We start from the raw sequence: 16,837 nt of genomic DNA, 5'->3' as shown, positions 1-16,837 counted from the left end.
AAGTAGACGTGATTGGCAATTTGGCATGACTACATATTTACAGGAAGATAATTAGCCTAGTAAAAAGGCTATCGTTAATGATACAAAATCCTAAAATATAAAATTAGAATATTGACTTGGTAAAAACTACTCTAAAAGATAATAAAGTATTGCGGAAAATTAGTGTCACATTTAGGACTTGTAGTTGTTCAAAAGATGAGGCTAGGTCTAGCACCACTTTCTAATCTTACCCTTTTTTTCTTTTTATAATATTTCAAATTATGTAATTAAAGTTGTTTTTAATTTGCCTATAATGACCTCTTATTGCCTATTGGTTTATGTAAACTTAGCTTGATAATCTTTCTTATCCAACAATCTAATTATGTATCTTTATACATCTAAAACTCCAATAACTGTAGCATGTAATTCCATTACATAACTTATTCCAATTATCCAATATCCAATACTAGATTTTGACAAAAATTATTAAAAAAATGTCTAATTTTATGTTAAAATTAGACCTAGTTACTAAATTTATTATACTAGTAGTCACCGAAAGAAATTAACCTAATTACTATTGGGGTTACTCTCTTTTTGATATTGGGCTTATCATTGTCTAATTTTAATTTAAAAGTAGGCGGTCTCTTACAAGACAAACTCAGATTTTGAAACTTGTGTGATGCACGGTTATTTTTAAATATGGTTGAATTATATTGATTTCATAAGCTTCCTGATAATAAATAAAATTAATTATATACTTATTGGTAATATTATTATGATTGCATTAATTATAGTAATATAATTATATTCATAATTAATTAGTATTGTTTATGCAAATCTCAAACTCTATTCGATTTATAATGAAATTTTGAATTTTTTTTGTTGGATGTAGCAAAAGTTATAATACTCAAGTGTATTATTGATTTTGAGATAATTTGGATAGAAATCAAGCTCCATTTTCTCTTACCAATTCTAAAACTTCTATTCTTACCATAATCATGTAATACCTCTTATACCCCTCAAAAAAAATGTAGTACCTCTTATACATTAGCTTCATACTCTTCTTATAACTTCTTTGTTATAATAATATGATCCAACACATAGGTTAAAAATAAAACATTTATTTGATATTATTTATTTATACTTGTAAGCAAGTTCAAATTAATTTTCCGAAATATGTAGCAAAAATATTCATCTAGATCTTTTAGGTTGTTTAGTCAAAAATCAAACTTTTAACTTTTCACTATACAGAATTATAAATATGTATTTTTTTATTTTTATATAACTTAATTTTTAAAAGTATGATTTTGAAAGACATAATTTCGTGGTGACCAGTTGAACAAATCCAGAAGTTTAGTTGGATCAAAAAATTGATTATAATGAAGAACATATTGAATAATATATGGGTTTAGCTTTTTAGTGATGTTTGAAGAACCCAATTTCCCAGTTGTTGTGTTTGAGAAGTGTTGAAATATCTTCAACATTTTTGCCATTGGAGAGATTCAAGGTGGTGAAATTGCAGGAGATAATCCGAGTTTTGTGCGTTTTCTGTGTAAAAAACAATAATAACTAAAGAGTTCGTATTGTGTCGGACTCGTCCGACACAATATTCTCGTCGGACCACTTCACTTGGGTCTCAGTTGGTCTTTATTTTTTTTCAGGTAGTCTTCATTTTTTTTCAGGTAGTCTTCATTTTTTTCAGTTAGTCTTCCTTTTTTTTTCAGTTGGTTTCAATTTTTTTTCAGGTAGTCTTCAAATTTTTTCAGTTAGTCTTCATTTTTTTTCAGTTAGTCTTCATTTTTTTCAGTTAGTCTTCATTTTTTTTCAGTTAGTCCTAAATTTTTTTCAGTTAGTCTTCATTATTTTCAGTTAGTCTAAATGAAAGTAAGTTACCTCTAAATGAAAGTAACTTAGGTCTAAGTGAAAGTAACTTAGGTCTAAATGAAAGTAAGTTATGTCTAAATGAAACCAACTTAGGTCTAAATGAAAGTAACTTACCTCTAAATGAAAGTATATAGTTTTCTCGATGAAGATAAGAGATGAAATCTGGGTCGTTGATGTTAGACATCCAATGGCAAGGATCGTCCCACGTGCGGCCATGAGCACTGAGTTTGAATGTGAGTTTCTTTTGAAGGGGTGGGTCAATGGAATAAAAGCATGGTTGTAGTCATGAAAATGGAAATTGACCCACAACCATGCTGTGACGGTGACATTCTCTTTCGATTTATCAGCTTCAACAGCGGCACTCTCAGAATAGTACTGAAAATGTAACAGAAGAGGTGGGTCAAATCGAACGAGGAGTTGGATGAAAAACAAGCTGGAGGTTGACAGATTGAAAGAGGAATTAGGGGAGGCAAGGCATAAAAAAGAGGACGAATTGAAGGAGAAACAAAATGAGATTGACAGCCTGACAGGTTGATGAAGGAGTTGGAGGATGTGGAGCGTAAAATATCTAATTTCTTCTGTAAATGTTTTGGGCTCAGCCTGCCTGACCAAACACATTGGGTCAGACGGTCTGACCCAATAGTTTCACATAACTAAATACCCAAATATCATAACTGTTTAGCGGAAAACAGTAACTAATAGTCAGAATCACAATTATCAATCATAAAACCATAAATAAAGGCCGAGGTTAAGAATCGGAGGAAAAACAGACTCGTCTCACGTTAGTGTCTAACGTGAGACGATTTTTTATAAGACTTTGCGAAAATCTATGCTTAGAATATCTGGACAGATATTCCCTTTTCTAATAAAAGTTGATTTTATCTAAAACAAAAAAATGCATGGTCAAATGTACTAGGTTATATTCTCTTCCCTAATGAAAGTTGATTTCTTTTCTTCACAGTTGCTTGTAGTTAATGTTTCAGTTAATAAAAGTGACATTGTTTGATCTTCTTTGATGTAACGATAAGGTAGGGAAGACCTCATTGGTTTTCCTCGGTATTCTCTTTCCCTTACCTTTTTAAAGTTGCATCAGTTCATTAGATCAAATTGTTAATTGCAGTTTATTTCCAAAGAAATTAAAACTTTGTGTTTATATTCTTAAATGGCGTAACGATATTAATCAACTCAGCTCTTACGTGAAAAACTTGTAAATCTTACGTACTACAGTAAACATAACGCCAACATTTAAACTTTGGATCACAAAACGAAAGGACAGAAGAAGAAAAAAAACATGTATAAGGGCCCAACCGGGTTCGAACCGGTGACCTCTTGATCTGCAGTCAAATGCTCTACCACTGAGCTATGGACCCTTTTTGTGAGATGGAATTGATCAAAGTAAGAAGAATTTTCAAAAATGGAGGGAGTATAAATATAATGAAGATTGATATTAGAAGTGAAGAAAGGAGGAAAAGAAAAAGGTATCACAAATTCCTAACAGAATGACTTGCGGATTACTGCAAAAGAAAATGTTGGTGCTAATTTCTACAATTATATGCATTAACTAATTTTATAAGTTGACACTGATAATTGACAATTACATTGATTAATTTTGATGAATTGGTAATTTAATTGTTTGATTAATCTGCATTTTTAGCTGTTTAGACATTTGACGGATTGGTGCTGACATTTTGCTCAATTTTGACGAATTGGTTTCTGTTTAGATGTTTAGTACTTGAGGGGTCATTTGGTTTGTTATTTTCGGGCTCCAAGAAATAAAATCAAATATTGGTTTCTAATCTCTTTTTTTTGGGTAATATTTCATCAATTTATTATTATTACTTAGCGGTAATAGATTCTCCTAATTTGTCACCTCCCCATAGATTCTCCTTTTCATTCCACACTATTTTTTTTTGCGCAGGCGATGCACCGGGTTAGTTACAATAAACAAATATGTTATTATTTTTAAATTTCATAATTTATTTTGTTACTTTTCTTTTTTTTGTCCATTAATAAATTGAAAAATTCGATTCTAAAAAAAAAAAAAAACAAAATCACGTGACGACGTGATAAATAAAAAAAATTAAAAGGTTTGAGTTTGAAAACAATACCTTAAAAGAAATTGTGGTAATAGAATATGACATCAATATTCTCTTGTAAGTTACGTAATAAGAGTGCACTTACATATATTTGTATAAATATTAAACCAAATGACCCATTAATGTTTACCGTTGTATATTTTGCCAAATTTTTTAATTGTTTTATTGTTTAGCCCTTAGTGCTTAGTGTTTGTGTTTTTGCTCATTTTTTTTATTGTTTACTTTTTTAGTACTTTTGCTTATGAATTTGGTGAAATTATTCTTGTTAACTCTTTTTCTTAATCAAAAATGTTTTCAATAATATGCCATTATAAATTGTTTTGTGTAATTTGGGCTTTCAGTTCAACATTTTTTTAATATCTTTTAAATCATGTGTTAAGTGTAATAAGAAGTCATTTTCACAAGCTTTTTTTTTGGCGTACCCTTGATATTCAAACTATACAAATATATTAAAAGGCGCGTGTGACGATGTATACACGCCATGTGTACTCCTCTAGAATTGTCCAATGTGTACATAAGCTATGTCGATTAACAAAAGTAAAATTAGCTTGCAACAAGATTTGAACCCGTGACCTCTTGCTATTATAACATGACACAATTACCATCTCAACCAACTTTTAATCTTGCTTTAAGTGTCCACAATAAAATTTAAATTACCATCTAGGAAAATACATAATACGATAAGAAGCCACTAGAGAATCAACCCTCTTGGTAAAAATAAACTCGGAGGCCATCGCTTTGTATTATGAAATAAGAAAACATCACTTAAAGAACTACAGAAGTGCAAGTAAGGATGTGTAAATTAATAAACATTAAAAAATTCTAAAACTATTTTCAGCATGGAAACTCTCATGAAGATCATGTTTTCCATTTTCGAAACTCGAGAGGACAAAATATCTTTGAAAGTACAGTGAGTTTCCTGCCTGCCTCAATGATCTTTAGTCACAAAATGGTATCTTCCTAACTAAAAATCTCTTAGCTAACTCTATAGTCTATGTCCTATCATATACTTCCGCCATTCAGAAATAGTTGTACCATTTCTAACCTTCACGCATGTCGATGTATGATTTCAACCATTAATATCTTTAATTATCAATAAGTAAACAAAAAGTTTATTTTAAAAAAATTTACATCGAAACAAATCTAACAAGACTCCACATGACTATGTTTTTCCTAAAATATAAATCACCAAAGACAATCTAAGCGTAAGATGTGAATAGTGCACAAACTGGAAATGGTGCAATTATTTCTAAACGGAGGAAGTACATTTTGTGTCAGTAATAAACAAAACTACAACATATTTCTATGCAACAATGTTATTTATTCCTAAATTTCGGGTTTCACGAGAAATGAACAAATGGGGTGTTCAGAGGCTTTTTCGAGGCAACACAAATGTGTTAAGCACCTGCGCAATGTTAAAAGTCACATCGGCTTTCGTAGGAACATTTTGGGAGAAAATATCACCAGACCAGGAGAAGTCCAAAAATGTCCCAAAAACAGCAAAAATTGAAGGTTATAATACACGCTTTCGGACTTTTCCGGAGTCCGAGCAACGAACGCCACGGGATGCCTCCTAAGAGAATGGGAGGTCATTGCAAAGGATTCATGTGGCTTGGAACGAATACATAGATGTCTTTATGTTCATTTTGAGGCAATTTTGGGTTTCACGAGAAGTTAAAAAATGGGGTATTCAGAAACTTTTCGAGGCAATGCAAATGGTTCCAAGCACTCATGCAACGTTACAAGTCACGTCCATACTCATAGGAATATTTAGGGAGAAAATATGTCCAGGTCCGAAGAAGACCAAAAATGTTGCAAAAACAACCAAAATTGAAGGTTATAATACATGCTTTCGGACTTTTTCGGGTCCCAACCTTCGAACTCCACAGGATGCCTCCAAGGGACATTGGAAGTCATTGTAAAAGAGTCGATCTTGTGGCTTGCTAAACAAATGAGTGGATGTTTACGATCATTTCGATGTAATTTTGGGTTTCACGAGAAATGAACAAATGGGGTGTTCAGAGGTTTTTCGAGGCAACACAAATGATGTCAAGCACCCGCGTAACAATATAAGTCACGTCGGCATTCCTAGGAATGTTTCGGGAGAATATATGACTAGGTCCGGAGAAGTCGAAAATGTCCCAAAAACAGCCAAAATTGAAGGTTATAATACATGCTTTCAGACATTTCTAGGGCTCGACCTACGAACGCCACGGGATGTCTTCTAAGGATGTAGAAGGTTATTGGTAAGTAGTTATGTGGCTTGGAATGTGGATGCCTTTGTGTTTATTTCGAGACAGTTTTAGGTTTCACGAGAAATGAACAAACAGGGTGTTTAGAGGCTTTTCGAGGCAATACAAATGGTGCCAAATACCCGCGCAGCGTTACAAGTCAGGTCGGCACTCCTAGGAATGTTTCGGGATAATATACGGCCAGGCTCGGAGAAGTCCAAAAATGTCTCAAAAACAGCCAAAATTGAGGATCATAATACACGCTTTCGGACTTTCCCAAGGTTCGAGCTCCGAACGCCACATGATGCCTCCTAGGGACATGAAAGGTCATTGAAAAGGATTGCTTTACGTGGATGTCTCCTAGGACATGTGGCTTGGAACGAATATGTGGATGCCTTTACGTTCATTTCAAAATAATTTTGGGTTTCACGAGAATTGAACAAATGGGGTGTTTAGAGGCTTTTGGAGCCAACACAAATGGTGCTAAGCACGAGCGCAACGTTACAAGTCACGTCGGCTTTCCTAGGAATATTTTGGGAGAAAATATGACCTGGCCCGGAGAAGTCCAAAAATGTCCCAAAAACAGCAAAAATTGAAGGTTATAATACACGTTTTTGGACTTTCCAGGGGTATGAACTCCGAACCCCAGAGGTTGCCTCCTAGGGGAATTATAGGTCATTTGAAAGAGTCATGTGGCTTGGAACGAATATGTGGATGTCTTTACGTTCATTTCGATACATTTTTAGGTTTCACGAGAAATGAACAAATGGGGTGTTTAGAGACTTTTTGAGACAACGCAAATGATGCCAACCACCTGTGAATAAACGTTACAAGTCACATCGACTTTCCTAGGAACATTTCGGGAGAAAATATGACAATGCCTGGAGAAACCCAAAAATGTCCCAAAAATAGCCAAAATTGAAGGTTAATATACACGCTTTCGTACATTCCAGGGGTCTGAGCTCTGAACGCCACATGGTGCCTCCTATGAACATGGGAGGTCATTGGAAAGGAGTCATGTGGTTTGGAACGAATATGTGGATGCCTATATGTTCATTTCGAGACAATTTTAGGTTTCACGAGAAATGAACAAAATAAGGTGTTTACAGACTTTTCGAGGCAACACAAATGGTGTCAAGCACCCGCACAACGTTACAAGTCACGTCGGATTTCCTAATAACGTTTAAGGAGAAAACATGAACAGGCCCCAAATGTCCAAAAATGTATTAAAAACAGCCAAAATTGAAGGTTATAATGCACACTTTCGAACATTCCCGTGGTTCGAGCTCCGAACGTTACAGGATGCCTCCTAGAGGCATTGGAGGTCATTGGAAAGGAATCATGTGTCTTGGAACGAATATGTGGATGCCTTTACATTTATTTCAAGACAGTTTTAGGTTTCACGAGAAATGAACAAATAGGGTGTTTAGAGGCTTTTCGAGACAACACAAATGGTGCCAAGCACTTGCGAATAAACTTTGCAAGTCACGTCGGCTTTTCTAGGAATATTTCGGGAGAAAATATGACCAGGCCCAGAGGAGCCCAAAAATTTCCCAAAAACAGCCAAAATTGAAGGTTATAATACACGCTTTTGGACTTTCCCAAGGCCCGAGCTCCGAGCGCCACGGGCTGCCTCCTAGAGACACGGGAGGTCATTGGAAATGAGTCATGTGGCTTGGAACAAATATATGGATGTCTTTACGTTCATTTCGAGATAATTTTGGATTTCACTATAAATGAACAAATGGGGTGTTCAGAAGCTTTTCGAGGCAACACAAATGGTGGCAAGCACCTGCGCAACATCATAAGTCACATCGACTTTCCTAGGAATGTTTTGGGGGGAAATATGACAAGTCTCGGAGAAGTCCAAAAATATCCAAAAAAGAACCAAAATTGAAGCTTATAAGTAGTAAAAACTAAAGGTGACCCAATCCGATTAAATTTTAGCCAAGCTAATACTACATCTGTTCTTTCTCTATTATAATAATGTGTTTGGACACAATTTTTAAGGATTTGGAACAAATGAGTAGTTTACCATAAAAGTAACTCTTTAATTAACTAGAGTAGGAGAGAAATCACCCTTATATAGAAAATAAAAGCAATTTTATAAGGCAAAGTGAGTAATTAATGATGGTTTTAATAAGATAAAGTAAGGACAATATTATCAATTAAAGTTGTTTTTTATATAAAATTGAAATTGTTGCAATAGATGTGAAACTACCCAAAATAGTAATTATTGTAATATAAAAAGAACGGAAAAGTATATTGTAACCTCGTCTCATATACGAATTTATAATATGTTAACTTTTGTGTATTACCATTTAATACTACCATACATCATCTATTCCAAAATAAGTAAGATGTTGATGGAGACTGTGGAATTAAAGAAATTAAAGAGATAGAAACAAAAAGAAATTGTGACCTATGTACAGAAAGAGTCGGTCTTAAAAGAGACCATCTAATTTTAATTTAAAATTAGGCTTTTTTGGTAAGATGAAGGAGACTCACTTGAGAGGGGTTTATGAAAAATTACTCATGTGAGTCCTATGAGGTTTGATCCCTATGCCTCAGGGATAACAGACAATTTTTGAATACAGTAAATAGTTTAAACTATGTCGATTGACAAAAGTAAAATTAGTTTGCAACAAGATTTGAACTCGTGACCTCTTGCTATTATAATATGACACAATTACCATATCAACCAACTTTTAATCATACTTTAAGTGTCCACATTATTATATTTGTATATTTTAAATATTGAATTTTCCTTAATATATTTTAGTGGGAATGAAAAAAAAATGCATATCAAATTCAAAAACACAATTTTAACCCGGGACAATGTCCGGGCTCACATAGTAATTATCGTGTCATTACTTGTTAATTTCGGTCCCAATTTATATGTTCGTCTTTATTTATTGGAACACCAAATTCTCATAGGGTTGTGATTTTGACTCCTGGTGGGTATTTGATACTCCAAATCCCCAAACACTTCGCATATAAGTGAGACTCTACTTAACTCATGAGGTTCTCATTTGAGGGGAAATGTTTAAGTTATTGATAAATGGTTAAGAAGTAAGACCAATGTTTCTTTCAAAAAAAAAAAAAAAAAAGTAAGACCAATGTTTAGGGTTTGAATTAGACATGGATCTCCAATGTCACTATGTTTCAATCACGGACTAGAGTACACGCATAAAAGGATCAAAATTAAACTAAAGCTTATTTAAGGTTAATGCCAATTTACGTATGAAACAAAGAATGGGCTTGGGCAACTCAATAAGGAGGAGAGTTCGGTCCACATACATGCCCAAATGAGGTTCTATATTAAAATCAATTGTCAATTGAATAAGTAGTTCATCTAGCTTATAATGTGATATTTTCTCTCTTCTTTCTCCAATGTGGGACAACTCACATGTGCATAACAACATGAGGTTCAACACTCCCCGGCCTCACATGTAAGTGTCCGTAGAATTAGAACACACTGGTAAGGTACACAATAATCATCATCATTGGAAATGAACGTGCAATAGAATCCCCTTTATCTAGTTGCTTGACAAATAATATAAACCGTTCAACAACATGAGCTCTGAATACCATGATAAATTTAAGAGTCATATCTTCCAAATCATACTATATTTAAAAGGATCAAAAATTTATTCCTATGTCAATCTCACTTTATTAAAAAAGACGATGATTTATAAAGGACTCTCAATCTTTTACTTATGTTATACTCAATATTCTCTAGTAGTGGTTGGTTGAACGTAGCACATAAGAATTACTACATTCGCTTCATATTAATTAGATGTTACATTTTTCAAAAACACGGACTCTTAGGCAATTTTTGGAGAGGAGTGAGGTAGAGAACAAAAAATGAGGAGTGAGGACCTATGTGACAGGAGAGAGATAGAAAGAACTTATTTTCCAAAAAAGAAAGTGTAGCATATGATATAAAACACCCCATTATTAGCATCTAATATGAAACGGAGGTAGTAATAATATGGTTGAATTCGAGAAGTAGAATCGTCATTTTAAATTTTAGTTACCAAGGTATAATGATAAAGTATATTCTTCTTTTGGAAATGGGAAAGTACTCTTTTCATAAAATGATAATTTTGGTGTTTTTGTCAACTTAAAAGTTACACAATTTTTTAATTTACGAAACTTTCACTTCTCATGTTTCTATATGCTAACCAAACAAACAGTTACTATACACGCTCTATTATAGTTATTTACTCGTTTGTAAAATGTCTCAAATTATGTGTTTCATCTCTTTATCCATGTCAACATTTCAGTATTTTGCACTGTATTTTTTCTATATTATTGAGACTTTACTTACTACTTTTATCTACGATTTACTCTTAATAATATATTTATCCTAACTAGCCAAAGATTATTAAAATATATCAGCTTGTTGATTTTTTTTTTGGTTATAGCCTTATAGGAAGAAAAACTAGGTTTGGTTCCTAACATAGAACCAACCTACAATATCATTTCGAATGATGGAAGAAAAAACCAAATTAGAAGAAGAAAACCAATATATTAAAAACAAAGCCTCGTGATCCATATGATCCATGAAATCTGTCGCTTGATTCACTTCTCTAAAAAATGATTGTACAAGACCTTAGAAACACTCTTCAAGTCTTCGACCGAATAAGTGATCAGAGTAGAAATTTCCCACGAAACCTTTTAACATGTCCTAACAGAATTGATGACAACAAGATTATTTCCTTCAATAATAAGAGAGGAGATATTAAGAAACCTAGTCAGCTTGTTGATTAATAAACGTCCTTTTCGTGGAATATAGTAGATCTTTAGCAGTGAACACGAATAATAGTCCATATTATGAAACAATTGAAGTTTGAATTAATCGTAGTGTGAGTTAGCAAAATGCAATTAGTCGGTTTGATTTTTTAATACATCGACGATTCAACATTTCAACTTCAACTCACATGACATGGTAGAGTGTAGACTAGTTGATTTGGTAGCACACTAGCACCTATTCCGTGGAATAAATTTAACCACCCATTATCATTTCTTAATCCCTAATCACTCTTTTCACAATATCACATTTGACAATTAATACAAGTTATTTTCGACTGAAAGCTGGTAGGTCCAACAATAACATAATCCTCGTGACAAGAAACGTACATAAGATATGTTGCGTAGGGTTTAAAATTTTGAGACCCCTAATGCTAATTATAAAATTGAGCTATACAAATGAAGATATCATGCATATAATGTAGAAATACAAATAATGTAATCTATAATATAATCATTATTGAAATGTTTTAGATTAAAAAAATCTCGAGCTTAAACAATATGACTATAACAAAGATTTAATATAAGACTTTTAGACCCTCTAAAAAGTGAGGGTCTTGTGTTGTAAGTCGCTATGCACACCTACTAAATGGTCCTGGGCTTAGATTTATGTAGCAACAAAAAACTCATTTTGTACGCAAAAGAAGGAACATATATAAAATCTTAGTAAACCTCTTTCGATAGGATTCAACTCTTATCCACAGTAAATTTGAAATACACAGGACGTTCGAATAAAGTTTAGGAAGGATAGGAAACCGGTGGGTGAGATAGAAAGAAAATAAAACTTTCCTTTGTTTAATATTAGTTGGAACTTGAAATTAAGATTGAGATAAATGACAAAGTAACCAAAATATCCTTACAACTCTCTCCTAATCTCCTTTCTTCCTTTTCATCAAAGGTTAAAATGATATCTTCTTCTTTTTTTACCCCTCATTTAGGACCTATTCTCTTTGACATAAAACAAATGAACTGAACTGAAATGAATAATGATATGTGATAGTAAAAGGATTATCCAAAGCTGAACTAAACTAAACTGAAAATAAGCTGGAAAAAACAAACCCTTATACCACCCCATTCTTTATTTTTTTTGTTGGAATAAGAAAGATTCTTGTACCTATCTCTATCCGCTTAAACAAACACTACCTTTCTTATGTCCTCCGTTCTTATCCTTATCCCTCTAAACAAACGCCCCGATAAACCAATAGTGTTTGCTTCTAAACTCCCTATGACAAAACTATCGACGGGGATCCGAAATTCCCTCGCAATTTATACTATATGGAATATGGAACTAAAATAGCCAACCTCCAATACCTTTTATAGCTTCGAAATGGAAGGCACGCAATTATCAAATGCAAGATCGTACAGATCTCACCAAAAAAAAGTGTTTGTCACCTATGCAATATGATTCAGGAGAACGACATAAAGACAAAGTAGCCATGTACCTTAAAACAAACACATATCAACCATATATTTTTTACGAGCACAAAACATAGAATCCCCACTTACATATACACAGCTGGTTAACATAACACCTTTACCACTCACTTTGCGGTAGCTAGGCAACATTAAACACATGCATTATTTTGCACCTCTTATCGTTCATCTACTTATTTTTTATAAATATCGACTGACATACAGGCAAAGTAACGCCAACTTTACAAAAAGTATGTCATTAAAACATGTTCTAATAAGATTGTCTGCTCTAATGATATTTATGTATTTCTTGTCTTCATACCCACCACACTGTATGATATACGTATAATACTATACGTCTATGTAGCTCTTTCATATCATCTTCTACAAGAGTTTGATGTGTTCTGTATACGGGACACCCCACTTATGGGTCGTCTTTTCTCAAGCGTGGTTCTCGGCAAAAATATCCAGAAGTGAAAGAGCCTGCAAGCACACAAAAGAAACAGCATATATTAGAATTAGAACAAAGCATTTGATATTCGACGTATACCATATCGGATATGTTCTCAGTGAGTTTACCTCTGGCACGCTTAACTCAAGGCGGAACTTGGGACCGTCATAGTGGTGAAGGATTGGCCTGAAAGCATCCTCATCTAAAGGTTCACAAAGTTGTCTAGTTTGGACTCTCACCTACAAGTAGATTGAGATGGTAAGTATGTCAGCAAAAAATCTCGAAGCACAACAATGTGTATGTTACAATAATCTAGTATGCTACATACAGTAATCCTTCATCTAGACACTCAAATACGAGCATAAGGGAAAAGCACCTCAGCACGTTTCAAACACAAATAACCTAGTATGCTATACAATTACACATTATTCCACTCTGTTACGTCTTTGTTTTCCTCAACTTAATTTTACCTTGTTTCAGGAGAAGTAAGATCAGATAAAAAGTTCATTCTCATTTAGTCCATGTAAGTTCGTATGTTGAAGTCGAGGGTTAATAAGGGCTTCCAAGTCAAATTCACAATTACAACAAGCTTAGATAAGTTAACTTCAAAGCTAGTAAGCTCTGATCAGTAAAAGTTAAGTGAAGCAAATGCACCACAAGTGTTGCAAGATCCTGTTATATATGTGAAATTGAGCAAAGAAACAGCAAACTTGCAGACAGGAGGCAGAGATTCTTAATGTACCTGAGCAGGGAAACGAGATTCGCCAGCATTCTTTTTGTCTTCCCAGGCTGTTGGATCAATGTTTGTTCCTCCAAAACTGGCAGCCTATACACAAAATATGTATTAGCTTTCATTTCCATTCCTAAATCACGCTCAACTTAATTAATCAATAACTTATCAGAAGTACATCACAAGTCATTTTCCTTCATAGTAATATGTAACCTACAAGTCATAACCAACCACTTCAACAAATAAAATTAATTATAACTGTGACTCACCTCATATATACCATGAAGCTGGTGGGTGGAGTAGTTGTAGAGAAAAAGGGGTAACCCTGGAGTTATTTGCCGTACTGAATCCCGGTAACGTGGCGGCAAACCTAAAAACACAATTAAAGTTCATGAGTTCATGACTCTCTTTCCCACTTCCAACTACTTTCAAATTTGAAAACATTGTACTACCACTTCTTGACTTGCATCATATGTCTGAACTTTATGAATATATAGAAAATTACATAAGAAGATATTGATCAATCTTTAATTATCAACCATTTCCAGATTTAAAAACCATGTACTACCACTTGTTAACTATACCACTTGTCTTTACTTTATGTAAGTACAGATATTAACATTCTTAGAAGTATCTAGGTGGTATTAACAAGCTAAGCCGAGTAGCGGCTCAGCTCGTAACACTTTCATTCAAGCTCGAGCCAAGGTTCGAGTTTAAATTTTCAAACTTTACCTTAAGATTCAACTTGAGGTTTGCTACTTCTTTTGAGCTTCCCACAAGTATGGTGCACATTTTTACTATATATTTTGAGTTAAACTAAACATATGTAGAATGAATAGGACACAATATATATTTTGGGGTTCTTCACAAGGTTCTCTAGCCAAACTTGTGCTCAATAATAGAAAAAACTTAGGTGTGCTCAACTAATGAAAGTTTGAGCCAAGCTTGAGCAATTTACAGAGCGAATTAGGCTCATTAGCACCCCTACCAACAAGATATAAAATCAATCCTTAATTCCGAACTACTTGAAGCTTTATAAACCATGTACAACGTCCACTTGCTCACCAATCACCATATCATATGTCTAGCACTCTAGCTACTTGAAACCTATGTAGCACGGGTACTTCTTTTAGGTCCCATACTCGTATCCGTACCCGTGCCTGATATGTACCCTCTATGGGTATGCCTACCCATTCCTAAAATTTCAAAATCTTGTCATTTTCCGTCCCCATACCCGAATCCGTACCCGTTCCCGTATCGGTCTCTGCAACCTAGCTTGAAACTATAGAACTAGCATGCAACATGAAAATCACACCAATCCCTCACTTTTTCAGTAAGGATAAACTGGCCTAAATACAGAAAGCAAGAAACATTAAAGAATGAAAGTTTCACATGATTGACTGACCAATCTTAACCATAATCCATCTTCAGATAGAAAGAGACAAAGCATACAACATTATATAATATAAATTCCCTATGTATCCCAAAAAAAAACGCAAATTCCTAAACCTTCACATGGTTCAAACATAAATTCACCTAATATGGACCTCCTAAACATTAAAAGCACACACAACATATAAAAATACAAATCCTTTACTAGAAATCAAAATTTGCTGAATAATAACAGTAACCCTATGTCAAAAATCCATGCTTTCCCACATAAGAATCAAAAAAATTCATATGTCAAACTATAACATCCATCAAAATTCCCCATCCATGAAAATCAAAAACTAAATAATGTTACAATTCTTTCTCATCATCAAAAGTTACTTGCAATGACAGGGGAGAAAAACTAATATATATTTGTCACTTATGAGAAATTAGAGAAGCAATTTTACCATCAAAACACAATAATCAACATAATTCAAAAAAATGCAGTAAAAAAAAAAATCTTGAGAGAAAAAAAAACATACCAAAAAGTTGTCTCTTGAGATTTTCCTCCATGGTATCATTATTACACACAAAAATATACCCACCAACAGTTTCATCTCTTGGAAGTGCCTCAGATGGTGGTAAAGTCTTAAACCTTTTATCAACACCACTTTTACTTTCACCATTAAAATCATTATTATTATTATTTTTACTGCTGTTATTTTCCTTCTTAATCTCTTTATTTTTCTTCCCTTTTCCTCCAATTAAATGTTGATTATCTTCCCCTTTCAAAGATATATTCTTGTGCCCTTTTAAACCAATATTATTATTATTCACATTGAAACTCTTCAAAAATTGATCATTCTGATTTACACCAACAACACCCTTTGAATAAATCCCTTTGTTGAACCCACCATTGAGATTTATACCCGACCCGAAACCCGACCCGAGTTTCCAACCATCGTTAAAGGAGTTGTTGAAATCTGGGTTAGAAGAATGAGTGTTGTTGTTGTTGTTGATGTTGAAATTACCCGGGTGCTTCGGGTCAAGATCTCCTCCGACCCGAATGTCGAAATTCCGGCGACCTTCGGTTTTTTTAGTCGGGTATGAACTAACGCTCCATATTGAATCGTTAAGAGAAAGATTGGCTAAGTTTGAGTTTTGAACACGAAGTTGATCGCTGAATTGAAAGAATGATTGTTGGTTGTTCTCCATGTGTTCGACGAAATGCTTCAGAGAAAAGATTGATAAATTAGAGGGAAAAAGTATTAGTAAAGTGAAAAGAGTAGTTGTTACTTTGTTGGGTGTTTTGTTTTATGGAAGAAGACTTCACAAATGAGTAATGGGTGAAAGCAGGTAGATATATAAAAGAAGAGTCTTTGAGGAAAGTTCGAGGAAATCAGAGGCAGGATAACGTGTAAATTTGTCAAAGCAAAAGAAACTGTAGAAAAGAAAAGGAAAGTTATACGGAGAAATGTATAGTGTATTAAGGCCCTATTTGATTTAGAAAACAAATCATGAAAAGTACAAATTTCATTTCTAAGAAGTAAAAGTATATGAAGTTGTTTGGTTGGCAAAATTATGAGAATTTGCATTTTCTAGAAAGTTTTACTCCCTCCAAACTGGAGCAAGTTATTTACCTAGGTCCCCATAGGTAAGTAGAGCTTCCCATAAGAAGTTCTATTTTTCATTATCAACCAAACACAATTTTACACTTACGAGGAATTTCAAATACAGGAAAAAATAACTTTTTAAGAAGTATGACTTCCTATATACAACCAAACAAGGCCTAGTGTACTAAAAAAATTTATCACAAGGTTTGTGAATAGGATTAACAAATTGTAATAAAAAAAGAGTTTTACATAAC

General features: G+C 33.7%; 1 protein-coding gene and 1 non-coding gene across 2 annotated transcripts; both read right to left on the bottom strand.

Annotated features, from left to right (window-relative positions):
- Positions 1–3,161: 3,161 nt before the first annotated feature.
- TRNAC-GCA (transfer RNA cysteine (anticodon GCA)) lies at positions 3,162–3,233 on the bottom strand. Its single transcript has one exon. It is a non-coding gene; the product is annotated as a tRNA-Cys (tRNA).
- Positions 3,234–12,444: 9,211 nt separating this feature from the next.
- On the bottom strand, positions 12,445–16,316 carry LOC104884904 (B2 protein). Its single transcript, XM_010669606.4, has 5 exons — positions 15,513–16,316; positions 13,869–13,969; positions 13,612–13,695; positions 12,998–13,108; positions 12,445–12,901 (listed from the first exon to the last, which is right to left on the bottom strand). Exons 1-5 carry the CDS (start codon positions 16,183–16,185, stop codon positions 12,860–12,862), a joined length of 1,011 nt encoding a protein of 336 aa, XP_010667908.1. The 5' UTR covers positions 16,186–16,316; the 3' UTR covers positions 12,445–12,859.
- Positions 16,317–16,837: the final 521 nt, after the last annotated feature.

This window comes from Beta vulgaris, chromosome 5, assembly GCF_026745355.1.
Source record: "Beta vulgaris subsp. vulgaris cultivar EL10 chromosome 5, EL10.2, whole genome shotgun sequence".
NCBI lineage: Eukaryota > Viridiplantae > Streptophyta > Magnoliopsida > Caryophyllales > Amaranthaceae > Beta > Beta vulgaris.
This window is presented reverse-complemented; position numbering and strand designations above follow the sequence as displayed.